At 42.8% G+C, this 27,682-nt stretch overlaps 1 protein-coding gene across 1 annotated transcript in view; it reads left to right on the top strand.

The window, feature by feature from the left end:
- The window catches only part of PTPRN2 (protein tyrosine phosphatase receptor type N2), a 674,672-nt gene that overhangs the window by 560,331 nt on the left and 86,659 nt on the right, over positions 1-27,682 (top strand). Inside the window, exons 13-14 of the mRNA XM_059818647.1 lie at positions 6,062-6,274; positions 26,190-26,384. Of these exons, the coding sequence (XP_059674630.1) occupies positions 6,062-6,274; positions 26,190-26,384 (408 nt within the window). The remainder of the gene's footprint in view (positions 1-6,061; positions 6,275-26,189; positions 26,385-27,682) is intronic.

The raw sequence follows: 27,682 nt of genomic DNA, 5'->3' as shown, positions 1-27,682 counted from the left end.
TGGGGTTCTTGGACATTTTGGCATTTCAGCATCACCTTGTAGTGGGATTCAGGATAATAGCTGTAATTTCTTGTAACCCTAACCAGAAACTTCACTTCTGTTTGCCTTTAGGAAGCCAGAAGAAAATATCTACCATTGATCAAGGGATCTTTGAACTTGCTGAATTCTTGATTGTATTCAGTCATTGTTCGTGGTATTAATCCTACTAAAAGGTATAGAGACGCTCCAGAGTGCTTTGTGGTGTTGAAGGTTGCGGAAAGATCATTGTACCCCTACAGATGAATAGATCTGTGGCTCTTGCAGTGACCTTTCTCAGTGATTTGAATAAGCTGCAGTTCCCAGAAATCCATCTGCCTTTTGTGTTTGTCGATTTGTCTAATCTTTCCGCCCCCTAAAAGAAGCAAAAAGTACCTTCCCATCCGATTTCATCCTCCCAAGTAAAAGCGTTAAATTGACCTCATTTCAGGTGATGAACTGACATCTGCTGAAAGTGATCCTGGCGTCAGGCAAGCTTTCCGGGGGGGGGTTGCGAAGAGGGAGGCAGAGGACAGTGGCCCCAGAAACCTCTTACTAACTCTAAAGATAGTACCTTGAAACACCAACAAGTAGCCCAGACCGTACAGCTTGGGAGCGCAGTGCTGAACGCAAGGAACATTGTATGCGCTGAAGGTGAACGTGCCCAGGTCCTGCTGCCCCAGTCTAACCTGACTGGGAGCGCCAAGTAAGGGAGAAGAAGCAGGAACTAAAGTCAAGGGAGATGCTGCTTTCCCTTCTGTTTGCTTTCTTATTTTACCGAAGGAATAAAATCTGTAGGTTTCCTGGGGACAGCTTAGGGTAGCCAGGCTCCTCCTGATGTAAAGTGTTTCTCTGGTTTTCTAGTAATCTATCAGAACTTAACCAGCATAGTGCATCCCAACCTAAGTCTCAGATAACCTTACAGAGGGAAATTACTAGAAGTGAATTTAAGTTTAGATTTATTTAAGCGAGCAGACATACACAGATGCGTGTGTGTATATATATAAAAATACATATTATCTATATATCTCCATACACACCCACACACACCCCTTTCTTCATGCTTTCTATATTAAGGAAATAATGCACATATCTTTTATGGTTTGTTTTAATGTCAGTGGCTGCAACTATTAGGAAAGGATCCTCTTAAAAAAAAAAAAACCCAACCCTGATGAGCTAAAACTTATTTTAGTGAAGTTTATTTTTAAGAATAATGATTTTCTTGCAGAATTCTTTTCTCCTGCCTAGGCACTTTCTTCCCTCCTTGAATGGCAGATTTGCAAGTACAATTTCATCTGCACAGAGGAACAATAGCTTTCAGATGCACAAAGGATTTCTCCCACCCTGAATCCAAACCACAATGCCTCTTGCTCTGATAATAGCTTCTGAAAAGATTTTGTAATGCACAGAATTAATACATGATTATTTCCGCCTCACTTCTCTCATTTATTAGATTCTATAGTGAATTCCAAATTAAAAATAGCACCTCTTGAGTTTTTTAATATTCTAATATTTTGAAACAAATCATATTCTGAAGTTCATCTTTTGCCCATGTTTACTAAGAAATCTGCTTTTTTTATTATTGCTCAGAAACAGAAGTGTCTAATATAAATGTAAAAATGAAGGCATGCAAAAATTGCAAACAATTATAATGTCAGGTTGTTTTAAAATTAATCATAGTAATTTTTCTTGTGCAAACTGGAAGAGAGGTTGGGTGCAGTAACTGACAAACCGGGTTTTAAACCAGGAATACCTTTTTAAATTTATGAAGCAAAACACAACCTCAACTTCAGTTAGAGTTTTGCTTCAGCAAGGACCAGAATCAGGCCCTGTGTCCTAAAGGAAATAATGAAGTGTAATTCTGCTGAGGCATCTGGAAGGTGAGCTTCCACATCACTGCATGGGAGCTCCCCTCTGCTCTTACAAAGACTTACTCTCACACTTCCAACATAGGTGTGAGAACTTATTTACATGAAAGAGTACATTAAATATTTACTGACATTTGCCTGGAATTCGTTTGAAATGTCGGCTGTTCTGCTGCATCATGGGATGACACCATGAAACGGGACGCTGCTCTTTGATTAGAACAGTGATTTGTGACTCCAGTGTAACGGCTGCTCTAGTTACTGACTCACTTTTGGATGTATATAAAATGCGTTCTGTTGAGGGACCGGGAAAGCCTACATGAGATGAGATCCTAAGCATTTTTTCTTCCCTCTTAAAAAAAACAACCACCACAAACCCTGACAGAAGCTGTGTACTTCAAGCAAACACTGTTGAGTGTAAGTGGTAGGTGTAATGTTGTTACGAGACAGGGTAAATCTTTGCCTTCTAGCATTTAAGCTCAGGCTGGGCCATTTCAAAGCAAGGAAAAGCTGGCTGAACATCTGCAAAGCCTCTGTATTTAGAGTCACTTCCTAAGCCATCCATTTAGGAATTAATTTGTTTTTCCCTCACTGGGACTCTGTGATACTACAAAATTTTCCGAGGAGAAAATAATTCAGAGGATTGTCAATATATTCGGTTATATAAAGTTTAAAAAATGCATAGTTACATGTAGCTGAGTTTAATATTTAATTATGTGTAATTTATGTGGCCTATTTATTTGTTAAGCCTGGGGGGGGGGGGGGGGAAAGGTGATTTGTTTTTCTTGTTACGCAACAGCTATTGTTCCCCTTCCACCCCAGGCACACACACCATGGCAGCCCCAACCAGCACAGGGAGAGGTGTTCTGCTTTAAAAGACATCCGACTGTAAATGTCAAATTCATAAATATTTAAACATTTTTCTTTCAATTTCAAGTCAAGTCTGACAGGACGCCTCTAATTAACCCTGGGCTCCGTTTCAGGCTGGGGCCTTATTGCAGGGAAGACGCAAGAGTTTAGGTGAGGTGGGGAAATCTGTGCTCCTGGCTGGAGGTGGGGGGGAAGAGGAAGGGAGCTGATAACTAACTCGTCCGGTTAATTTTTACCCGTTTCGTAATTTGATGTTCGGTCAGACATCAAGCAGGATGAAAGGGCAGCAGGTTTCTCCAGCTGAGTTGGGGGCAGTAGGGACTGTTTCCTGAGGGGGTATGCCCGGGGGGGCCGGGCCCCGCTGCCCTCTGCGGCGCCGGGTGCCCCCAGGCCGGGGCCCGGGAGAGCCGCCGGTGCGGGACCCGGAGCTGGAGCTGGAGCCGGAGCGGGAGCCGGGCGGAGGGGCTTCGCCGGCGGCTTTACCCGGCGGTTTATGCGGGGTCGCGCAGCCGGCAGCAGCCACCGATGCCAGGGTGTTTGCCGGGGGCGGCGTGAGGGCTGGCCGAGGTGGCCCAGAGCACCAACCCCCCCGCAGGCAGGGAGGGGAGAGGGGAACCCCCGGGCCCCGACGGCAGCGGCTCCGGAGGTGCTCCCCGTGAAGCGGGAGGGAGGAAGGAGCGGGGAGAAGGGCCGGCGGCCTCAGGGCAGAGTCCTTCTCCCTTCTCCGCCAGCCGCTCCGACGTGGCGGGGCACCGCCGGGCGGCCGCGCAGGCGGAGGGCGGCGGGCAGCGGCCGTGCCCCTCCGTCTCTTCGCCCCTTCCCTCCCGTTGCGGGGCCGCCATCCCCTGCCAGGGCGCGGAGGGTCGGGGCAGGCGTTGGCGCCGGTCCGCCCGCCGCGTAGGGGTTCTGCAAGCCCTCGCCTGCCTGAAGCCCATCACTAGGGACACGGCTACACGGGCTCCCCACGGAAGATGCTTACCGACTTGTAAACAATGCTAAACACCCCACGGAAGGTTTCAAACTCTTCCCCGTGTTTCACATTCCCGGGTGCAGCCGTGCGCTGGGGATGCGCGGGGTGTCTCGCCGAGCGCTTCTTTTGTTAAGGGCAGCCAGCTCCGGGGACGGCAGCCCCGGCTCTGCGGGGAGAACCGCCTGGCCAAGTTGGAAGCAACATCTAAAATCACTGTAACTACAGGAGGAGAAAGGCAAGCGCGCTCCTTCTCTTCCCGTGTTTACTCGGGGCATTTGACAGCACTTTCCTCCCATCATTTTCATTGTTTCTCTCGCGTGGCCCTTTCCTCGGGTGCTTGTGCGGCTCTTTCACACGGCAACCGGCGAAGGAAAATCGTTTGACACCGTGGTTTGCGAAAGCAGGGCGAGGAGAGCCAGGAGCAGTGCCCGAAACTCCCTCCTCCCTCCCGGCGGCGGCGGCGGTGCCCCTGCGCGCACCCGGGGTGCGAGGCGGGTAAGGCGGCCCGAGCCGCCCGGGGAGCGGGACCGGCCCGCGGGGGGTCGGGGCGCGGGGGGGCGGCTTGTCCCCGCCTCGCTGATGGGAGGCCAAACACCGCGGCGAGGCGGATTAACGTCCCGGGGCGCAGCGCTCGGGGAGGGGGCGCCGGCACTTTCGCGGGCGCTGCCTATTTAGATGCAGATTGCGACCTCTGGCCCCGAGGGGACGGCGGCCTTTCACGGAGATGCTAATGCCAGAGCGCGGCAGCCCTTTGCCCCCCCCGGGCCCCCGGGGCCGAAGCGGCGGGAGCGGCGAGCAGGCGGCGGCTGCCGTCGGTGCTGCCCCTCCCGGGTCTCCTTTGCAAGCCCCCCCCCGCCTCCTTTCCCCCGCCCGGTGCGGAGGGCGGGCAGCGGTGCGGGCCGAGGGCGCGCTCCCCCCGCTGCGGCCGGGGCAGGTGCCCGGCTGGGGCCGCGGCGGGCGGGGGGCGCGGGGAGGCGGCCCCGGAGCCCCCCTGGGCCGGGGCGGTGGGCGGGGGGGCGCAGCCCCGTCGTCCTGGTGGCTGTTGGGATTTGGAGGAGGGGCCGGCCGCGTTTAGGGGAGGGGAGGCGGCGGGTCTGGCGGGCGCGGCGGTGGCTGCGCGGGCGCGGAGGCGGCGGCGGGCGCACACGCCCGGCCTCGGCGAGCCCTGCGCCCGCCCCCCGCCGCCCGGGGTTTACAAACCCGGCAATCCTCCTCCGCTCGGCGCATCCAGGCAAGAAAATCCGGGAGTCTTACTGAACCTGCATTTCCATTAACTCAGCCTCAGCCCCGGCTAATCCGCAGCACTGAAGGCAAGGAGGCTAATTAATGACAAGCTTTTACAGTCAAGACCAGCGATAATTGCTTTGGTGGCCTTTATGATTACAAGATAAAAATGGACCGGGCCTGACATAAGAGCCACTGTGTACACTGCAAGACAGGAGGAAATTAAGAGCTGGCTAGCTGAATACGGAGCAGAAAATTACTAATAGAGGAGAGATAATGAATAGGCCGGCTAGGCATTCATGGGGAAAAATCCATTTTGTTACCACGCGAAATTAGGTGGTGGAAAGGAGTTTGCTAATTGTTCTCATCTTGTAGCAACCAGGACTGAGGCAGGGGCGTGCTTTTCAATTCATTTCCCTGGTAATTGTGAAAGGGGGAATGCAGGCCAAATGAGTCTTGCTGCAATTTGCGCGCCTGGTCTTTTCATTTTCATGTTGCGTTTTTAATTGTTGCTAATATAGCTTATAATGAAGCTAATGAGGGGAAATTATTGTACAACTTTTTAGCACATGGAGACAAGTGAAATGCACTAGGATTCTCTCCTATTGCTGCAAAAAATAATAGTAATCCGGAGGAGTTTGGAACTATCGGGCTTTTTTATCCTTTTCCTTCTACAACAGACAAAAGGAAGGACCGCCACCTACTTTTTTTTTTTTCCTCTGTCGTTCCCCGTTTTATTTTTCACTCCAAGGAAAAAAATAATCGGATTTTCCCTTGCTGCCCCCCTCGCAGCCCCTGGCCCTGGATGCAGTCCCGCGGGGCGGTGTGCGGGGGTGGGGGGGGGGGGCGCGGAGCGGAGCTGCGGGGCGCGCCGCGGTGCTTGCGCGCAGCCAGCGCGCCCGCCTCCGCTTTTCGGTAGTTAAATGCAAGCCGCCGGGAGGGGAGGGGATGGAGGGGGGCATGTCAGCAGTGCTGTCCCTGCCCCTCCGTTCGCATCCATCCTTGGCTGAAAGTTAGCGCTGCTGGGTGTTTTCCCCCAACGGGCCCCCCCCCGCCACCCTTCGCGCTGCTCCGCGACCGCGCAACTCAGGCGCTGCCTCTCTCTCCTCCCCTGCAGAAAAGCAACGTCCCGCCGCTCCCGCAGCGCGGGGAAGAGGCAGAGTCCGCCAAATTCCTCCTCCTCACCCTCCTCTCCCTCGCCTGCATCGCCGGGGTCCTGGCGGCGTCGGGGGTCGCCTACTGCCTCCGCCACCGCGCCCACCACCGGCTGAAGGAGAAGCTCTCGGCTCTGGGGGCCGACGCCGGCTCCGACGCCCCCACTGCTTATCAGGTAAGGACCAGCTTTCCTCCTCCGGCCCGGCTCCCCGGGGTGCCGGGCAGACCCCGGGGGGACCCTTCTCGTACTGGGAGCCGAGGGGGTGGGTTTATTTTCGATGCCGCCCCCCACCCCCCCCCCCCCCCCCCCCCCCCGCTCCATTCATATTCCCGCAGATTCACTGTAGCAGCTTTTTACTGCTGGGTATTAATCTTGGCTCTTCTGGTAGTTGCTGTAAATTCGTGCCTAATTAGAAACATGAAAATAAAACAAAAAAATAAAAGAAGAGAAAAAAAGAAGCCTTTGCCATTGAAATTCTCTGAAAAATAACATTAATATCCATAATCTGTCACCCCTGCCACTATTAATAACGAAAAATCTTTAACATTTATGAGGAATGGATTGCACGGTTATCTGAAGATGTCTCTCTTTTTGAGTAATCGACTTCTTCAGGGTCTGATATGAAAAGAGCCTTTGACCCGATCTGTTGCCACCTTCTGCCATTATTCAGATAAAATGAAATCTAATGCTGATAGATGGGGAGGTAAACCAGGACTGGTTCTGGGAGAACAATGGTAGCAGATGTGTACCCAGTACTACGGGAGGACTGCACTCAGATTTGCTGAAATAAATCAGAAACCTCCGGCTTTCTCTTTCACTTTCAAAAGTATTGGGTGGAGAGACACTCTGCATCTTCCTGAAGTTTGTTTTAGATCATGGCACTTCTTTCTTGGTGTGTTGTTGGTGTGGTAATGCGTGCGTTATGCTCATATACCACACAGCTCTGGTCTGCTATCCCAAAATATTTGGAGTGTGACCAGGAAAAAGAATGCAAGAATGTGTAAACATTGTTGCTGTAGTATCCCTGTCTGCTGTGTACTCATAGGGTCTCGCTAACGGCACTCTTCTATCAAGTTTTATTTTACCTTCTTGTTCTGCTTAGGATCAGACATTACAGCCTTTCTGTATTCTGGAGCTGAGACAGATTCAAATTGGCAGCTGGGAGTTGTATGGGAATAAACTCGTATTTCTTCGCAAAGTTTGGGTCTGCCTGTACCTCTTATATGTTAAAGATGTAATGTATTAAGTACGTCTCCATAGGCTGGGTCCAGGGAGATTTTAGTACAGAATGATAAATATGAATGTTTCTGTAACAATTAGTATCTTCAGGAATGGTCTTGTTTTCCAGTTTAAATGGAATGGTTACTTTAAAAAAAAACTTTAAATTACTTTACATCTTTAAATTTAATCACTTCCAAAGCAAGAGAGAGCGAGAGCAAGAGCATTTCCAGTGGCAAAAAGGAGCGTCCTCCAAGATGAAGTGTGAACAAAACAGCAGTTTGTCAGATCAAGTTTTGTTGGCTAAAGAGGCCGTGGGCATAAATATTTTTGTTTGGTTTTAATAGGGAACTTGCTGTTGACTTTTTTAAACCACAGAAGCAATAGGTAGTCTGTTTCTTCCGTTAAAAGTGAATACAAGAATTCTTAATTTTTAAAAAAAGCCCTCCAGGTTCCAAAATCACACTTGAAACTGAATTTGTGATAATTAACAGGACAATCTTCCTACTGACAGCTCTAATTAATAGTATCTGTAATTAAAATCGTGCCCTTCCAGCAGGAAAATTGTTTGAATTTCTTGGAGTGACCTTTTTTGCCATTTCTCCTGGGAGTATAGTGGTTAAGTTGATATTGATTTTATAATGAGCTCTGGTTTGTTTAATAAGAATCTGTAATCCAGACACTAAATGAAATGTGTACTTCATTTCTTCTTCCCAGTTTTATATCTATTTTTAAATTTTCCTAGTTAGATGTGAGAGTGACATTTTCTGTTTAAAAACAACAACAACGCTTCGAGGATGCTGCTCAGTTTTTCAATAGCGAAACTGTATTAATATTCTTTGTTCCTGACCTTTGGGCCCAGTCCTAACCACCTGACTTCTTAAACATTTCCACTGGTTTTTCAGGGGAACTGTAGTCATGAGTGGGAGGAAAAATGTTTTTCCTTAAATACAAAGGTTTCTAAGGGCTTGGCTCCCCTCCCATGGAAGTAAATGGGAATTTTGCCATTTGTCTCAATGGCAGCAGTAGGAGGCCCCAGTACAGGCAGACAAAATACTCAGGCAGTTTTGATGCTGCTAAGTAGCATTTTATCAAAATGAATCACTGAACATGGCTCTGTATATAATAAACTATTCACGTGGATTTGAAGAGAAGGAGGATTGAGCCCTGTTCGCATCGTCAAAATTGCCTTATGTTGAGCTGTGTTAAATGTAATGGATATCTGGTGTGGGGCATGTTTTGCATAACACCAGTTAGGTCTCAGAAAAGCATCAATTATCTTTTTCCTCATCTTCTCTGATACTCATAGGGGAATAATGTAACCCCTATTAATACAGGGGAAGAAAACAGCAGATAGCTTTGAAAATTGTACCTACTTTGTTCTCTTCTGTTAAATGTTTCCCAAGTATCACTTGGTTAACTCAGTGCATTTTAAAAATATGAAATATTTCAGCAGCTGCTACCACTAGACTTTAAAGCACGATACTCCAATATTTTGCTGCTTACAGCTTAAGTGACAATTCAGATTTATTTTTTTTTAATTTGAAGGGGGAAAAATTGGTCGGCATAAGAAGGCCTGGTGGCCCAATGTGAATCAGAGAGAACACTGAAACACCACTTCGATTCACATGCTTCTCAAAATGTCAGTGGTTTATATCTTCACATAAACAAGACTGACCTAAATTTTCAAGATTTAGCAGAAACATTTTTCATTCTAACCCAGTTCAGCCAGAAGAGTTCATTCGGGGTTTTACTCCTTCCTTACTCACCCTGTGAACTTACAAGAGATTTTTCCCACAGCTGCCTTTTTTTTTTTTTTCTTTCCCCTTTCTAGTTTGCACAGTGAAATACCAGCTTGAGAAGGGGAAAACAGACAAACTGTATTGTCAGGGAAATAGCAGGCTGGCTGCTAAGTCTCCCCCCGCGCTGGAGGCGTACCGCCTGTCATACAACGTCACTCTCCCTTGGGCACTCACTCGCTAGCACGAGCAGTTCATGTGTGAGCACACTTACCTACTAGCACAGGGATTTCTTGTGTAAGTGCGGGTGGAAGTCACCAGTCTTAGGCAGGACAACCAATACTGTTTAAAAGTTGAAGCAGGCAAATAAAATCTCTGCGGTGCCTTTGATAAGCTGCCAAACGCCCCGATACCACTTGAAGAGGCTGCGGTGAGAGTCTGGTTCTTCAGATGGTTGGTAAGGCAAGCAGCTGGCCTTCAAAGTGTTAAAGTAGGGTCTGGGAGACTAAACCCTGTTTAAAGACTCAGTAACAGGAGGAAGGGTAGATACACAATTGCAACTTCATTTGTCTTTGAATCACTAAACAACAACATTATAGGCTGGTTTAATTAGACAGTGGCTAAGGAGCTTTTCAGAATTAATGGAAGACGTGTATCTCAGAAAATGTTGCATGTGCATAAAACGCATTTTGTACACAAAGGCGGAGAATTTTTGCGTACCTTTTGAACACGTCTCCTGTCCTTTCAAATCACACGTGTAATGATTAGATAAGTCGACGTTAGCATTCAGGGCTGACTAAAAAGAGGTTCTCACTGCCTCCGCGGTGCCCCTGCGCATGCGCGCACCTGCACCCATGTTTTTAATTGTTGCTCGTGTTGCTTTGATCTTCTTTCTTTGAAAAGCAAGTTTAACATTCTGCAAGCCCACTCTCTGGTCCAGGAGATTAGGGCCGAAACGTTTTAGGAATTTTTAGCAGACACCCTTTGATTTATTTCACAACACTGAGCAGATTTTCTTCATGCACTTTGAAGCCTTTAGAACATAACCCAGAGAAAAACGGGCATTCAGACATCGGGGGCGGGCTGCAAACAGGGCCACTAAGTGCACATCTTACTTGTCAGTGCTCCCATTAGCGAGCAATTTGTTAATGTAATGAGTGTATGTTAGTGACTGCTACTATTTAGGGATGCTCTGTTAGATTTAGGGTGATGTATTTGTGAGTCCAGTTGAACCCTGGCTTTTGACCCCGGTGTGGGGAACGCTGGGCTGTGCGAGATGTTAAATCATCAGCATATTTTATACTTTGCTCTGCAGAACTTCCCTATGAGCATAGTCTTCTGCATCATTGGTAATGCTCTGCAAAACGTTGCCCATAATGGAATTTAAAGGCAAAAGTTAAAATGCAGTGAAGCTGGCTTCAGAAAGCCTGTCTTTTAATATTTTATGTCAATAGTGTTCTTTTTAATTTTCCTTCATCTCAGCCAAAAGAACTTCCTTTAAAAAGTGAGGGGGCAGAGACCAAGCAGTTTACAATGAAGTTCCTTCTTAAACTGCCTGAAGTATTCAAGGTTACATGAGCTGTGCACTGTCAGTGCAGCTGGATTACACCATCAGCTGTTTTAAAACCTTGTTCAAATAACTTGGGTTGGCAGGCATATAATTGTAAATTATATGTTAAATTCTACATTGTTACATGTATTATATTATATATAAATTATATATTCCTTTGTCAAATACAGTCTTATTAATTACATGATCCTTCTGGATTCAAAGCCACTAACTTCTCTGTGCTTTTAAAGATTTGATCCTGCTGGTATTTTTTATTAGAGATGTTAAGAACACAGTATTTACAACAATTACAATAAATATTTTGCTGCAAATTTTTTAAAAGGCTCCAACTGAAAGAAGCCACTGGAAACATACTCTCTACTTAACCATCATGCCTGTTTTGTGTGTTTAAATACAGGTAATTCATTACCTCTAATATGGCTTCATATTTTACACTCTAGACTGACTTTCATAAGTAAACACATTATTATAGTATTAGATCTTAATGTTGTAGTAATACTGTATAGCAGCTCCTTAGAAAATTGCATTTTGTGAACTAAGTGAAATGGGGAAAAAAAAGGAAAATTTTGCTTGTCTTATTTGTCAAGTTCTCAGTAATAGTTAAATTACCATCAGTATTGGGACCAAAGTAAGCTGGCAAACTGGAGTTAATCAGTACCATGAAGTACTACCTCATAGCTACATAAAACTCTTTCATTTTCAAGGACCCTCACTGCACTTAAGCAAAAAAGGTATCACCGAGGATGAGATGTATTTAGTAGACATTCAGTAAGGAATACCTTTAGTAAGGATTTTGGATAGATGAAAATTTTGCCTTAAGGCTGAATACTACGAAGGATTTGCCTGTGTTTTCTTCTGAGAAAACGAAGGACGTAATGCATTTTTAATCTTTTCTTTTCCTGTGTCCTTATTAAAAGAGGAAAAAAAAAAGATCATCTCCCATGACTATGTAAAGCAACAGGACAAACTGTAATTGTTTGTAATAAAACATACACGGGGAGGTATATGTATTAGAAGAGGTTGTTCTTGTCCATTTAAGTCTGCTTATTGTGTATTATGTGAATAATTTTCTCTACCTTTAATTAGAATTTTGTCTTAAAACAAATTCTCAGGAACCTGCAAATACATTGTCTGTAATGTTGTTACATAAACCACTCTAAGGTGAGACAGTTTTCACAATGTACAAAATATATATTCTACACAATAATCATGCATAGAAATCATGGGAGAGAGGAAAGAAGTGGGGAGTGTTTTCAGGTGATTGGAAGAGAGCTTACCGTATGTTTAAACACTTCACTGAAGTCAGACAGTGGATGGCCAAAGCAGAATGAGGCAAAACAGGAGGTGTACAAATATGGATTTAACTTTTAATCTGTTTTTTATCTGATTAGTGTTCAGAACAATCCACAATTCCTGTGGTGCAGTGGACTATGTAATTCCCTAACGTTGCTTCCTGTGGTAGATATAAAATTGAGTTAAGTGGTAGTAATGTTCAAAATAGCATTTCAAAATACTGTATGAATTTATAAATCAGCACAAATTTCTCAAACATTCCTGCCTGATAAATTGGGGTATAAATAAATGAATAGGGGTATGTTATCAGTCATACCCCTAGCATTTAAAATCAACTTCAAAATAGTGCTTAATGAGAAATGCCCATTTTAAGTGCTGAAACTCAGTGGCACAGACTTCTGAAGGCACTTCAGCAAATGTACATTTGCGCTTGCCTTATCCATCTGCGAGGAGCCCGTGCTCTCCCATCACCTCCTCCCCTGCTCTGCCCCGTGCTCCAGCATGCACGGCCCCGGCCGCGGGGCAGCCCCGCGGGAACCGCGCGGGCTGCGTGGGAGAGGTTATTGGGCTTGTTACGAATGGCTCTCCTCCAAGCTTTCCCCATTTAGGAAAATAACTTTTGTAAATTACTCGGTGTTGGAGAAATGGGCTTGCCCTGACCAGAGGAAGGTTTTATCTTCGCAGCCCAGGTCCTGGGCTGCTGCAGCAGTGGCAGCGCAGCAACACTTTTGAGTAAAATGTTCTTTATATTAGAGCGGGCAGGTGGAGAGAGAGGGTTTTTGCAGACACAAAAGGAAAGTGAGTATACACGCAACTCCTGGAGTGCTTGGATAAGAAGGTGCCATGTGGGTTTAGATTTGAGAAACACAAACTATCTTTTTCAAGTAGTTGGCTGTTTTATCTGCGTAGGACAAGTGCAAAGTGGCAGAGAGAAGGTGATGTCCACTCTCTTCCCTTACCCAAATTTGTTTATTTGTCCCTCTCTAAAGAATATGGTGTTTGAACTTGGTGTTTTGTGGAACAAGGACAAACGTGCTCCAAGCATCTTGCAGTATAATTTCTGTGTATTTAGGATGTAAGAAAATGCTAAGAAAAAAAGGGAAGGGGGGGAAATTAAGTTAGTGTCTAATTTCTAATCACTGGGAAATCCAGAGTCCTTACCCAAACAGGCTTTTCTTAGAAATGTGCTGGAGGTGCTCTGGACTTGCAGGCTGCATCTCACCTGGTAAATTAAACGGGTAAACTGTTCGAATGGCCCTGGCTCCATTTCAGGCCAACCCACCCAACCTTCTCCCAAACAGTTTCTCAGCACAGTTAGCACAGGCCAAGAAAAAGACACGTATTCATTCACCGGGCAGTTTTCTTAGTAAGTTGGCTGTGGCCACCTGGTTTTAGAGGGTGAGAATTACTGTTGCTTTACCTGCCCTAACTCCCCGTCCTGGACCACCAAGGGCTCGCGCTCCCAAGCATCCCGCTCCTGCTTCAGAGCCCCTTCCGTCCATCCCTGCCGCGCCGCGGGCTGTTTGCCAGCTGAGCGTGGGCTGGTTCTGGATAAGTATAATGGATTGTCTCCCTCTGGTAAATTGATTATGTCCCAGTGCCTGTACGTTATAAAGAAGCCAAAGATAACCACAGCCTTGCCTAATGGGCTGGAGAGTATTTGATCTGCAGTCCCAGGCAGTACATCATCTCAAGTGTCCCGATTTCTTTCTGGAATAACTATACTGTCTTCAGTGGCATTTTTTTCTGATGTAATGTAGAGGATAATCAGGCCTGTCTTTCCTACACACTTCTGCCCTTTTTTGTGTTGTAGGATTTTCGCTTTTCTTTTGGAGCAGCTCTGTTACCATGTTTCAGATTTGACACATTCTTCTACCCTATATTCTCTGAACGCTCAGCAGCTAACACTGCGATCTGGCTTGCCGAGTCCTTCGTATTCCCTCAGAGTGCTGCACTAGAAGAAAAAAAATACATTTTTTAAAGTTTTTAACTGGTGATTTTTTTTTTTATTTGCAGAAGGAATCTTGTATCAGGGTCGCATTCTCTGGAAGTTAATTTTGTGTACATAAAGAACTGTTGTAGATGATGTTTGTCGGTTCTTGTAGGACCATGTTGCCTGCGAGCAAGAACAGGTTGCAGTTTATTCTCTGAAGTCTGTAAGGTACATAAAAAGCATTCTTCTTGCTGCTTTCTTCTGGGTACATCTGTTCATCCTTCACACCAGTCTCACACGGTGGGCAGTGAAAGGGAAGAGGAGTGGGGGATGCAGGGTCGCTTCCTTTCTCCTTCTCCATGCGGGCAGGGAAGGCATGATGTGCTCAGCAGCGTGCTGGCAGAGCAGGTCCATGTCCTGCTCAAAGCCAGCGAGGTCTCAGCTTGAGGAGGGATCGCTTGTCCTTCTTGCACTATGTGTTTGTGCTTAGCCTTAGTGAAGGATTTGAGGCTGACTGAAGCCACCTAAGGTTTTACCCTGGTAAACCCATTATGGACTTGGTTGTTTTGAGGGACAGATGAACAACAGTAGGTTTTGAACCCTCAGCTTTGCTCTGCCTGTAGTTCTGTTGTGCAGCTCTTGCAGGGATATTGCAAAGTTGAATATTCTGGGTGGACTGTGATGGTTTTGTTCATTTTATTGTGGTGTAAACTATAGGCGAAGTTTGGGTAGAACAGACTGGAGCTCTCCTGGGGTCATGCTGCTCAACTGGTCCAGACTTCCTAAAGGCACACGTGAGAGGTGGCGTCTTGAACAGCCTCAGGACCGTGCGTGGCACATAAGGGCAGGGGGACCCATGGACGGCCTTTGTGCAGAACTACGAAGAGTTGAATGTTAAGGATGTGATTTGTGTTGACTGGACAAGAGGCCTCATTTCATTCCTCTCAACAGGGACAAAGCTCCAGCTCCAGGGATGAGGACCTCCTATCCAAGATGTTTTCCTTTTCATATATTTACATGCACAACAGAGATCTAAATGCTTTCTACCAGTTTAAAGAACTGTAAAAGAAAATCTGATTGAGTTAATGCACACCAGCAAGGTAAAGGACTGAAGACAGCTCAGCTGATTTCTTTGTACTGTGATTTTTGCTATTGCAGGTTCTAATCTCTCATAGCACCAGTGTTTGTTACTGCAGTGTACGTCAGCTGGGGCATTCCTGCAGCTCTTCATCTTCCCGTTCAGGTTCTCGGCTTTCAGCATGCAGATCCAGTTTTCATCACTTGTATTCTTACAAAACAACTAAATCAAGACTGAAGAAGGGGACTGTAAACAAACGCTCCTAGAAGTTAAATCCTTCAAAGAACCAAAATTAATTTGGAGGGGGATGGCAGAGAATAGCTTTTGAATTGGAGAAAATCAAATTTAGTGTAGGTAGCTTATCCAAAGGACAAAATGCATGAGGTTTTCTCTGAGCTTTGCTGACGAGTTTCTAGACTTTTTGTCAAAGATGAGTGATGTTTTATTGATGTTTGCTTGGGATGACTGCATTCTGAACAAGCATAGATTTTGATCAGGAAAATAGTTTGTTAAATTTTTAATATTTCAGACTGATAAAATCCTGTTAATTTTTGGTGCAGTTTTTATTTTTCTGTTTTCCTGTCTAGCTAACATAGTTGCAGGCTTCTTCATGATTCCTGCCTTTACCTTCTACAGAGGACTGCTGCTGCTTTGCAGAACTGTGGTCTGGCAGCATCTCAGAGATCTCAGAAGTGGCTGATCTTGCTCTCCAAAGTGGGAACAGCACATCAGTATCATGATAAAACTCACTTTTGGTATTGAGTTTGCATGCTTACCTTGTCTGATTAAAGCCACCCCCTTTTCCCTCATCAAATGTTACCTAATGTAACGTATATATATTTATGCATTTCATGCAGGTGGGAAGGCTTTTCCTTGGTCGTGCTGTCTGACAACAGCAGAGGTATATGGTTTGAAGTGGGCTGTAGTAGAGCCATAACTACCAAGCCTACCCATTTTCTAGTACTGCTGGTCTGAATATTCCCCTAATCTTCAAAAATGTGTCAGGCAGAATATTCACGTCGGAGAAATATTGATCTTTCCCACTAACTATGAATAGAAGAACGAGGGAAAGATGAAAAGGAAAAATTCAGTATGCTGCTGCTTTTTTGACAGTGTGGGGAAAAGAAACTTGGATTTTACCTTTTTCCAGCTTCTTAACTGGAGTTCATCTTGGCTTCCTGTGAAAGAAAAAGTGTGGAGTGAAATGGTGTGATTTGCTGGAAGAGGTTTTGGCTGCAGTGGATCACAGCGAAAGGTGTCAGTGGCTGGCTATCCACGTAACATAGGAGGAGAAATGTGATGGAGCTGAATGTAGTTTTGGGAGCAAGAACAATCTGCATATGTAAATTCATGTTATATAGTGAAATTATGTCATACAGCATCTCCCTCTGGACTCCGGGGAAATAATACGTAAAATGGGAATATGAGCATGTAAATTCCATATACTGTCACCCACAAGAGAGAAATAAAGAGCTGCAATTCCTGATTAACCTCCCTGGAAAGCTCTTGGGTGTGAAGGTAAAACATACAGAAGGGTTGCCTAGCAAGCTGTTCCAAATTTCAGATTCTTTTTGAAGGTCTGGGTCAACCCAATGGCTCTCCAGGCATTGTTGACTAATAATTTTGTTGGCTTGTTGGAGGGCTTTAGAAGTTAATTAAGTATAAATCAATGCTTGAGGCTTCTGTGAGTGCTGGTCACTCCATCGCTGAAGGAACACTGCAGAAATGGAGGGAGTGAGGAAAAGGTGGCAAGAATGATTAAGGGCATGGAAAACTCATATGAAGAGATATTGAAAAGACAGATTATTTCTTCCAAAACAGTAACAAGTGGCAGTGTAGAAAAGGGAAAAGGTATATACAATGAGGAAGTGAAGAAAGAGTGAAACTCTTACTGTGTTCTGCCTAGCACCAGGGCAAAGACATTCAGTTATATTAAATACATAAAATAAAAGACTAATAGAGGAAAAGCTATCGGCATAATACGACTGCAACACGCAACACTATTTCTGCAGAATGTTATTGATGCACAAGTTGTTAGCAGGAATCTCAAAAACCGAAGAAGCATGTGACAAAAAATATTCTAGGTAATAAAATAGCTGATGATGTTTTAGAAGATGTCTGTAACTTCATGCCCCAGGTCGTAAAATAATCCAAAATTAAAATGTAACCGTTTTAGGAATGTGCCTACCTTGTATGTGTTCTCCTGCACTGTTCCCGTGGTGCTTCTTGCAGACAAACTGGTGCCTGGTGGAGAGGTCTGGGGTGACAACCCCTATGCTTGCGCGAGTTGGCAAAGGGAAACCCAGGAGCCTCAGAAATGGCCAAGGAAGTGCTTTTCTTTGAAAGCAAACACCCACATTAACTCCTTGCTGCTGCTGCAGGTTATTTATTGTAAGCGGTGCCACGGGGCAGGTCAGGGATGGCAGGGAGGTCTGCAGCTCTCCTCCGGCTAGGCAGTGCCAGGGCAACGACCGGTTGAGAGTACAGTTGTACAGAGAGGCAAGGGAGAGCCCAAGAGAAACGTGCGTTTTTGCTGTTGTTGCTGTTTTCTCCAAAATGTGAAATCTCCCTGTATCTCTTTACCATCAGTACTGAGTATAAAAACCTCTCAGTTTTTCCAGTATCTCCTGTAACACTAATAAAGCGAATGTGTAGAAATATTGACCAACATTTTTAATCCTTGAAGACTTCTGTGTGTCTGTTCTGAGAGACACGATGGAACTCATACATAAGATTTTTCTTCCATAGCTTAGGAGAGTTTCTCTGTATTACCGAGTTTTTTGCTCATAATGACCTGCTCTGACTTACTAGCAGCTTCGTGCTTTATAGATCCTATTTTTTTACACTGTTTCCTCATTCACAAAATTTGCATTTATTCTTCCTAGCAGAGTTAAAAGAGTGATTTCAGTTTTATTTTCTGTGGGGAATGGGTGGAAAGCAATGACTTTAGTTTTCAAATCAGGAGAGGGTAATGACTGGCAACTTCAACTGTCATGATGGATGATGTTATGAAAAAAAGAATTGTCGCTGATGGCCATCCTTGATAAATACTTCCTTATCCCAGCGTCACCTCTTATGTGTATAGCCACCTTCTATGAAAAAAAAAGTATTTAAGGTTTTTAGAAGTTTTTAGGACTTCTTTTTGTATTTCTCTGCCTGATTTTAGTACCTCTGTTACCGTGAATGCAGTTACACAGACTTAAGGAGAAGCAATAATGATCTTTGCAATGGGGTAAAATAACATTTTTAGACATAAACTTGTGGTTATATGTTTGTTTCTTTCTGAGGTAGAAGTGCATGCTGAGTCCTGCTGGCGAGCTGGGAATTCTTATTTCTGGCAGAAATGATCTCCCATTTTTATTCCTGCAGGGCAATAAAATAGTGGACTACACAGCCTTAATGTACATCTTTCCTGAGAAACTACAGCTGCCTTGGGACTGCATTTTTTGCCTGCTTTGGGCCCCAGGCAACTATAAACGCTGGGAGTGGAAAAGGAAACATTTGTGGCAGTTATCTTTTAGAGCGCTGGCATCTGCTGGAAGCTGGTCGAGCTTTGGGTGGGTTAGACAAAGTCAAAATATATGATGAATTTGCACATGGTTCTGCATGGCCTTTCAGGTTAATTTAATCATTACTACGGTTTATTTGTAACCCATACTGTGCTGTATGGCTTTCACTGTGCTAGCAATGATTTACTGTGCAAATTCATATTAAGAAGCAGCTGTGCCCTCATGAGCATGTATTTGCGTTAGTTAAGGTGAACAAAATATGGAAAAGGTGAAGTTTGTTTTACACGTGATTTTTCTCTGTCTAGTTAATTCTCAAGAAGTCTTTCCTTTCCCAGCTTCATACTTGTAAAATGCTCATGCAACCACAGCTGAAATGTGGGAAATGCTATTTAGAAACCAGCATTGGTTGAAACCACCAAAAAATATATTTCTTCTTTTTTTTGTTCCTTCTGTTTTGTTTTGTGGCACGTAGGTCAATCTCATATCCTAGCTGCTTTCAGAATTACAGTTGTCTGAATTGCAGGACCAGTGATGCTCAGACACTGTCAGGGACACCCTGAGAAAAACCTGGGTGCTTCTATACCAGTAGATCTCAGGTGACTTCAGCTTGCAGATCTTTCCTATTGGAGATAGCCCCTGGTTTCCTTGGAGGCATCCAGGTAGTGTCTTTAAATCCCGAGAGAAACCACCATGATGTCATTATGCAGGGAAAATACCAGTTCAAATCAGTTTAAAGAAACAAGAACTTTCTTCATGTATCCTCTGTCTGTGAAGCCCAGTGTACTGCAATCATGTGAAGTCAGGCATCCGTTTCATAAAACTCTTCCCTCTTTTAGGAATCAAAGATTTAAACTGTCGTACTCACTCACACAGTCCCAGTTAGTGTGGTCTCTTCTATTTTTTAAAGGAAAAAAAAAACCCAGTACAGTAACCTAAACATGGTCTTCAAATTTCACTGATCCTCTGGAAAGGAGTATTATCCCCAAAGAAACCTGTGCTTTCCTGGCATGGATAGCAGGGAAAAAACACACTACTGTTATTTCAGGGAAATGTCCTTAACCTTATGCTGTCATGTCTTCATTGGTGACACGAGCCATGTAAAAGACCTCTCCCTCCTTCAGGAGCTTCTGGGCTATTTAGATGTCTACCTCATTGATGACAGGTCACTGAAAGAATTAAAGTAAAAATATTTCCTTAAACTGTATTGCATAGTCAGTGTCTTTGGTTCTGTGCAAGGCCGAAATTTTCACGACTACTGGACTTCTGGAGACGCATACAAGACCGTGATGGCTTTTTGTTTCTTTGATTTGGTAGGATAAGACTGTGCAAATGGTTGAATTTAATGAAGGGGAATAAAACAAATAAGTACAAATAAAGGAAGAGTAATTTTCCATGTAAGATAACCATGTTTTCTTTGCCTTTCCCCTCCTGCATGGCCGCTACTTTCTTTATGTACATGAAGAAAGGGGAATCATAATTACATGTATCACCACCAGGAAACACTCGCAATGCTAAAATAATTGAAATTTTTAATTTCACAGACCGTAATCAAAACTGGGGTTTTGTTAGGAAAATGAGTCTCAAGCTTTTGTGTTTGACTGCAATGCTCTCAAAGAGAAACACCAGCCCTGCCTTTTTGGTCATTTAAAAACCAAACAAAGCAAAACCCCTACACCCAGACTCAGGAGTTATATCCAGATATACAGAGGGTGGTGCAGTAGGAGAGGGCAGATAGTAAACTGAACTGGGCAGACTAAGGCTGTATTGACAATCAAATAAATACATTTTACTTTCTTCTTTTTTTTTTCCCCCTCACAAGATCTATCTCATACAAGTCTAGATAAATATGAATTGTACAGAGTATGGATATGTAATGATATGTTTGATGCTGTGTCTCTCAATATATTACTGTCAAACATTTTTCCAATATCTCCCTTTGTTCCTCTTCTGAAGGCACACTTATCTCAGTAGTTGCCTTTTCTGGCAAGGATAGAAAATATATGTACAAACATTCCACATATGTAAACAGCTCTTTTACTCCTGGACAAAAAGTATGTTAAAATGAAACTAAAGCTTGAAAGTATGTTTCAATAACTCAAAAATAAATGGTAATAAAGCTGTAATTATCCCCAAAGCTTCAAACACAGTAAATAAGTTAAAGTTAAATTTATAACACCTGCAAGCATATTAAGTATGCAAAAGCAAAACAAAGGCAGCCAAATGACTTTAGCTTCACCCTGTAGTAACACTAAGCAAATTTAGTTAGAGAGTAATGATGTTTGTAGTCCTAGATTCATTTGTTTAAAAAATGAGCTTACCTTATTTTTTCATTTTTTAAACCTCACTGTGTTATGACTGCATCCATAGCAGAACAGTTAAATCCATGCTGTACGTGCAGACCTCAGCTCACCCTGTGAATAATGCCTCCTTAATTTAAAGGAAGGTGAGGCTGCTTTTTAATTACATGAATTAAAGTTGAGAAGAAAAGCATTTTTATAGATCTTATTCTTCCATACCTAGCATATAAAAGGTTACATATATTCTTAGTTTTCATTCTATATTTTGTTATAAAGTATAGCCTTGAATCCTTTAGAATTAATAGTCAGCATTTTTAATTTCAAATTTCTACAAAACAATTTTGTTTTGCAGGTAAAATGAATACAGTGTTACTGTGATCATGCCTGCTTAAGCAGATTTGTTTCTGATAGAATATTAGGCAGGTCAGGTTGAACGGGCTTGGTCTACACTCCACTATCACTTTTAATAAACAATGATTTCTTTGTCTAATGTCGCTGCATTTTCTTAATAATTATACCATGGAAGGGTTTAGTCCCTCTTATATTTTGTGAATTCTGAAAATAATTGTGCCACACTTGTTTCTGGATTAGCTCAGGTGACTTCCATTTGAATTTGTTAAGCAAAAGATTTTTAAAAGCGTGGAAATGTTAGGCCTATTTCCTGGACTTTATTTTTGGAATTATGTAAATTTGGGGATCAGTTACAAAAATAGATTGTTTTCATTAATCTATAGTAATGAAATTATATTTCTTTTTCTAAATAAACTGAACAGACTTGATGCCTCCTTGGTTGAGAGGAGAGCTTCTTATTCATCTCTTCAAGTTCAGAGACCCATCTAAAAAAACACAGTGGTAAGGCTGGCTCTCCATCCGTGTGGGTTGATGTCCATTAGGCACAAGTCTTCTTAATGCCCTTCTTTAAATGTGGAGAAACTACATTTGTGCCGCAATGTGGCTCATTCACAACTGGACTGTATGGATTTGAAAATCCATTTGTTGTACCTGAGGAAATAATTGTTGCTTCGTGCTTCTCCCTGTCTCTGTGAGGACAACCAAGTATTAGGAACACTTTAAAAGCTCATTGGAAGAGGTCCAGGGGTTTTCTGAGAATACTGTTTATGGTTTGTTTAAGGTTATCAATTATGTCTCAAATAAAAAGCTCTTTACAGATGATCATTGTGCTGTACTTTGAACTCATTTAACTGGACATTATTTACAGAATATTTATCTTGGTTATGGCAGGTTTTGTCACACAGCGATATTACTGTTCCATTATATACTGCATGTGACCACCACATAAGTTTGGTAATAAACGTTGGGAAATAAAAAACAGAGTAAGTGCCTCAGTATGATAGCAATTCCCATGTGATGGGAAATAATGTCATAAACTTCAAATTACCTTTTAAATAAATGTTTATGTCCAACCCCTCCATTAGATCATAGCCTGAAGGGTCAGGAGGATCATTTCTTCATATTTCACTGTATGCATTATGATTGCTTTTTTAGGTGTAAATGATGTTTTTAAATGAAGAATGACACTCGAACTGTATACAAACAACGGCTAGACATTACTGAGTCGCAGTACGGCAGAAATAGCCTCAGCCACTCAGCTAAATATAGAAGTGCAGCAGTAAATTGAATTCATTCTTAGAAAATATTTTTAATGGTGTACGTGCTGAGATGATACACAAATACAGCTTGTGTCATTCTCACAGTTTGCAGCTTTGACATTTTAGTCAAGTTTAAATTCTAATTGTGGTTTGGTAGATGGCTGATTTGCTAAATGCGTATGGAAATAAAGATTTTGGAGAGCAGGGAAGAGCATACCTGAGCAAGCAGAGACGAGTACAGGTACTAGATATCTGTTACTGAGGGTTTTAACCATCTAGGGCTTTGTGTGCTTGTGAAGCGATGCCACCTCTTTAAGTGCCCAGGGATGGTGTTTCCCTGAGAGCACCCAGTGTGAAACACCGCACTTGTTGAGACCCCACTATTCCCAATGCCTTTCATAGGAAGGGGACATAGCTGACCATCTCAAGGATGAAGCAAACCCAAATACCACATTTAGATATTTCCCTGCTCTGAGCTGGACCTCCCTAGTCCATATGTTCTGGAGGAACCCATTTGGCTCCCCAAAACGCCCCACACATCAAAGCTTTTATATGTGGTGGTGTTAACTGTGTTATCCCTGCAGCGCTAGGCTAAAAACCCAACCAGGAGTGGAAATGGTTGGGCTAACAGAGAGGTGGCTTTGAAGAAGCAGAAGCTGTAGGTGTCCTGAGACTGCTGACATGCACGTAGGGATGGAGCAGGTTCCTCAGCCTGGGCTGGGCTGGCTGGGAGTGGGGGAAGGAAGAGCTGTCAAGGGCCATTAGACCAATCTGGAAATAAATTCAGACAAAACGCTTCTGTTTACAGGCAGGGGAAAACCCATTGTCTTGGAGATTTAAAACACCAATCAAGAAATTCAGTGATGTTTTTGCTGCAACTATGATTTGACCTTCCTGTTTACATTAAACATTTTTTATGGTGGTGTGCAGTGATGTGGTTGCTTTGTCTAAGGTATTAGACAGTTACAGCAGTTCTGGGAATAATTGTTTTGGTTCTATATATGTCAGGAAAGAAATATGTTAATATTTGAGATCAAGTTACTTTTTTTTAAAAAAACTTATTTGTATTTGTGTTTCTCAACTTTACCTTCTTTCATGAGGACCATGAACATGTTAAACTTAGTTTTAAAACAACATTTCCTAGTAACGTATTGAATAATACTTTATGTCCAAAACATTCTTTTTAGTTGGAGGTTAATTATTCTAGAACCAGTTGGCTATAATATTGCTTCTTTTGTCATTATCATTTGCGTAAAAATGGTATATTAATTTCTTAGCGTTCACTTGATACCAATTCTTTTTTGTTAGCAGAGGTCTATAATCCTTTCCACAGCAACCACTTGTAAAAGCAAAGGATTATGACTTGAGGCAGGATATGAGCAGCAGGAACAAATCAACTTAAAAACAAAGATCCTGTTTGAGTACAAATGCTATTGTTAGCACAGAGTTGGGGTGAGTCAAGTGGCAGGATGTCTATTAGAATATAATAAATTTGTATCTACGCCACATGGCATGCTAGCCAGAAGACACATCCTTTTAGCAGTTACATGATAGACTACATATTTTTATACCTTTGCTTATTATACTTTTGCCTAGTCCAATAAACCATTCCCTCTGAGAATGGCTGATATCAAAACATCTGAACAGCTTTTTGGTTTTCTGTAGATTTATTTTTCTGTCTAAAAAGTTTCTGCACTGTTATACTTTTCCCAAAATCTGCTAAAAGCAGGGATTTGAAATTACACTACTGCAAGGTCGTTCCAAGGTTAGTAATAGCCGTTTTGGACTATTGCTATCTTTTCTTATGACGTGTGTGATCCTTCAGAGAAATAGAGAAGGACAGATTTTTTTCCTTTGTCCCTATGTTTTAAAAAAAGAAATAAAATAATATTTTTTCCTTTATTAAAAAGTCTTGGTTTTAATACTGATGGTTTAACTGACCTATCTAACACTAACATATGTGACTCAATTTCAAAGTATTTTTGAAGTTTAATTTTTTTTCCTAATATTTTTCCTGTTAAGGTCAGTAGGAAGTAACGAAGGTACCGAGTGACAGAAAACATTATAGTCAAGTGTGGGAAAAAAACTACTTTCTGTAAAAAATTGACAAATTCTTACATGGCGTGGACAAAATTAATAAATATACAAAATGCAGTGATGGAGTCAGCTAGCTGTTTCACTTGGGACAGTCTGTACAGTTATTCCAACAACTGACACCACATACAAAGAGTAGGCTGTGCTTCCCAAACTTCTGTTGACAGTATTTTTGTAATAGACAACAAAATGTATCCTGTTTATATATGATATGAATTTTGTCTTGGTGTATCTTAATTTGTACATACCATACATATATATGTATAAAATGTATTACACACCATAAAATAGTAAAATTCCACATAAGCATATCTAATGGCAAGTCAAACAGAAGCTTTGGTAGAAGAAAATGTTTGGAGGGGTCTTTAATCATTGCCATGTGGTGGCAAGAGGAGACTCAATATGATGGTTTCAGTGGGTTTGTTTGAATGCTTGCTATTGCATGGATTACGATCTCTCTTCAGTGCCCTAAAGTTTTCAAGGTTAAAAAAAAAAAAATAGTCTTAAAGTTATATTTCTAACTCCTGTCTGAAAAGAAGATTTTATTGCTCTTAATATATGGAGGTTTTCAGATCATCCTACTGATGGCACTTGGGCTGCAACTATATTACCAATGAATAAGAAAACAGAAGCCATGGCATTTCAACAGTATGAATTCTTCAGACTGTATTATTTTGTTAGCCTGAGGCAAGAGACTGTGCTCTTAGTACTCGTCTGTGCAGAATGAGTAATCTGAGACAAATGTGTAACCACACCACGTGTGCAATATGTCCAGATACTATGGACTAGCTGGTCTTGCTGTGCGCCACAGGCAGCCAAGTATCTCTCATGGACAATAGACATATGTTAAAAAATTATAATTTTATTATACTGTCTGGGATTTCACCACACATAACTGATTCTGAAAGCATTATAACAGTGACGGTGTAACTGTGGGTCCGTTTATCCCATTAGAGTCAGAATTTTATACTGTAAGGAGTTGGTTTTACGCTGGATTTTCTGTTACCTAACGAGAATTCTGTATTTTTGCGTGTATTTTATGCATGGGAGCAATGGAAAATACATATTCCCAGTGCAATCTATTTCGGTGTTTTAACATGGCTTGCATTAGTGTGTGTGATAGCTTGAATTTTCTTTCTTTGCCAAAGCTGCTTAGACAATACAATGACAGATTTCTGCTTTTATTCTTCGTTAATGTCATTCTTCATCCTCTCTGCCCCACATCAGGGAGGAAGTGTTGTGAGTTTGCTATTTTAATGAAGAGAAATGAGGCATCTATCAACTAGGATTTATACTGGAGAGCACATCAATTCAGTTGCCTTGAGCTTGCTGAGTTTGCATATCCAGGGCCAAGCAGCGCTCTCAATTACTCCCGTGCAACCCCATTAACTTCAAGAGGTTGCACAGTTCAGAAGTGGCTTCGCAGAACGCAGGGCGATATTAGGGGGGGAAAAGGCTATCTGTTAGAGAAATCAAGCTCCAAACTATTATTTTTGGTTATCTAAAAGGAGATTTGTGTGCAGTCATAATTACACTTTTGAAATGTTAGGGTAGTCATTGTATAGTAATTTCATTGAGTATCTCTTTGTAGATGTGCCTAACGGAACAGCCAGCCTCCCAAAAATCACTGCAGTGAGGGGGAAAACACTTCCAGCCCTGGAAACATATTGTAAATCATATGTCTTTAGTAGACTGTATCCTGTAATTACTCTTAACCGTAGGTTGTTTCTTCCTCTTTCTCTCTCTAGGAGCTATGCCGTCAGCGCATGGCAGTGAAAACATCTGATCGCCCAGAGCCCCTGCACGCTTCTCGAATAAATAGCGTTTCTTCACAATTTAGCGATGGGCCCATTCCCAGTCCCTCGGCCCGGAGCAGCACGTCATCCTGGTGCGAGGAGCCAGTCCAGTCCAACATGGACATCTCCACCGGCCACATGATCTTGGTAAGGCTTTTCTGTCTTCACGGCACGAGACATTTCATCAGAATTTAAGGTAACCCCTCAGCTTTTGGGAAGAGAGAACTTTTAAAGAAAAGGAAGCTGCCTTTTCACAGGTAAAAAATATTCTTGAGCTTTGTTGGTAATCTTAGCTCTGTATAATTAAAGGGATTTTTATTTCCATTTCTTTTTCATTGTATCAGTTTTCCTCCTCTCTGGGGAACATTCTTTTATCTTGGACATACGAATTGCTTGCATGCTTGCTTTAAAAAAGATAAGGCCTGTGTTGTCCTTTTGTCCTATTCATTTATGTTTACCTCAGCTTGGACAACTGAAGAAAAGGGCTTAAATTTCTGATCAGCTTGCTGATCATGTGTCTTCATGTGTGCGGAGGTATCTGAGCTGAGAAGGCAACAGAATATTAGTGATATGGAGAAATTTGGTTTCCATTACCCTTAGAAAAGAAAAGGGATCTGAATTTTGAGCCTGGCCTGAATTTTGTTGTCCTTGGCTGAATTTCTTCCAAGCTGGATCTCTTCTATGTTTGAAATGATCCAAATATATTCTATTGATGGAGTCTGCATTGGAAAACTTGGGTTACTTCCAAACACGACTTGCGACCGGTATCGGTGTAGAAGATGGGCGTGTGTGTCTGTACGAGTCAGAGTCCAGCAGTTGGGACCGACTGCAGCTTGTTTCTGTCTCTCTCTGTTAGCGTCTTGCTGGGAGAGCTGTAGAGTAATCCCCCATTTTTTGTGCCTTATTTTCCTCCTTCTTTAAATACTTGCTGTCATTGTACAGTGCATTGAAATTAGCTGAGAAGAAGTGAGGTGATGATGAAGAGGATGAGTCAGGTGTTATTTTGCTTTCTATGTTTGGTTTCTGCTATTTATTAGTATGATTGATCTAAAGTAAGCACCCTTTCCAGTTGGTAGTGTTGCCGTGCTTTTGGAAACTTCCCTGTTGATTTATTTATGCAGCGCTGAGAAGACTCACCAGTGGGGTCTCTCAGAAGAAAACTTCTCCCTACCGTGCCATACTTTTGGGTCATAATTTTTCAATTTCTTTCTCTCTTTTTCTGGATTTATATTTGAAAGTACTATATTCTCAGATATTTTTCAAATTCTTATAAGCCATCTCACGTAATGGAGAAAAGAATGAAGGCAGGCAAAACCCAAAGAGCTAATTTGACCTCAGCCAAGTTACTGACCTCCTTCAGCCTTGATCAGATCAGCTATAAAACTGAGCAAAAGCAGGGCAGGATTGTAAACCAGATGCTTCATCAGAGTGTGTTATCCTGAGTA

The sequence above is a fragment of the Gavia stellata genome, chromosome 6 (genome assembly GCF_030936135.1).
Source record: "Gavia stellata isolate bGavSte3 chromosome 6, bGavSte3.hap2, whole genome shotgun sequence".
Lineage (NCBI taxonomy): Eukaryota > Metazoa > Chordata > Aves > Gaviiformes > Gaviidae > Gavia > Gavia stellata.
Note: the sequence above shows the minus strand (reverse complement) of the source record. Positions and strands in the feature narration are given on the sequence as shown.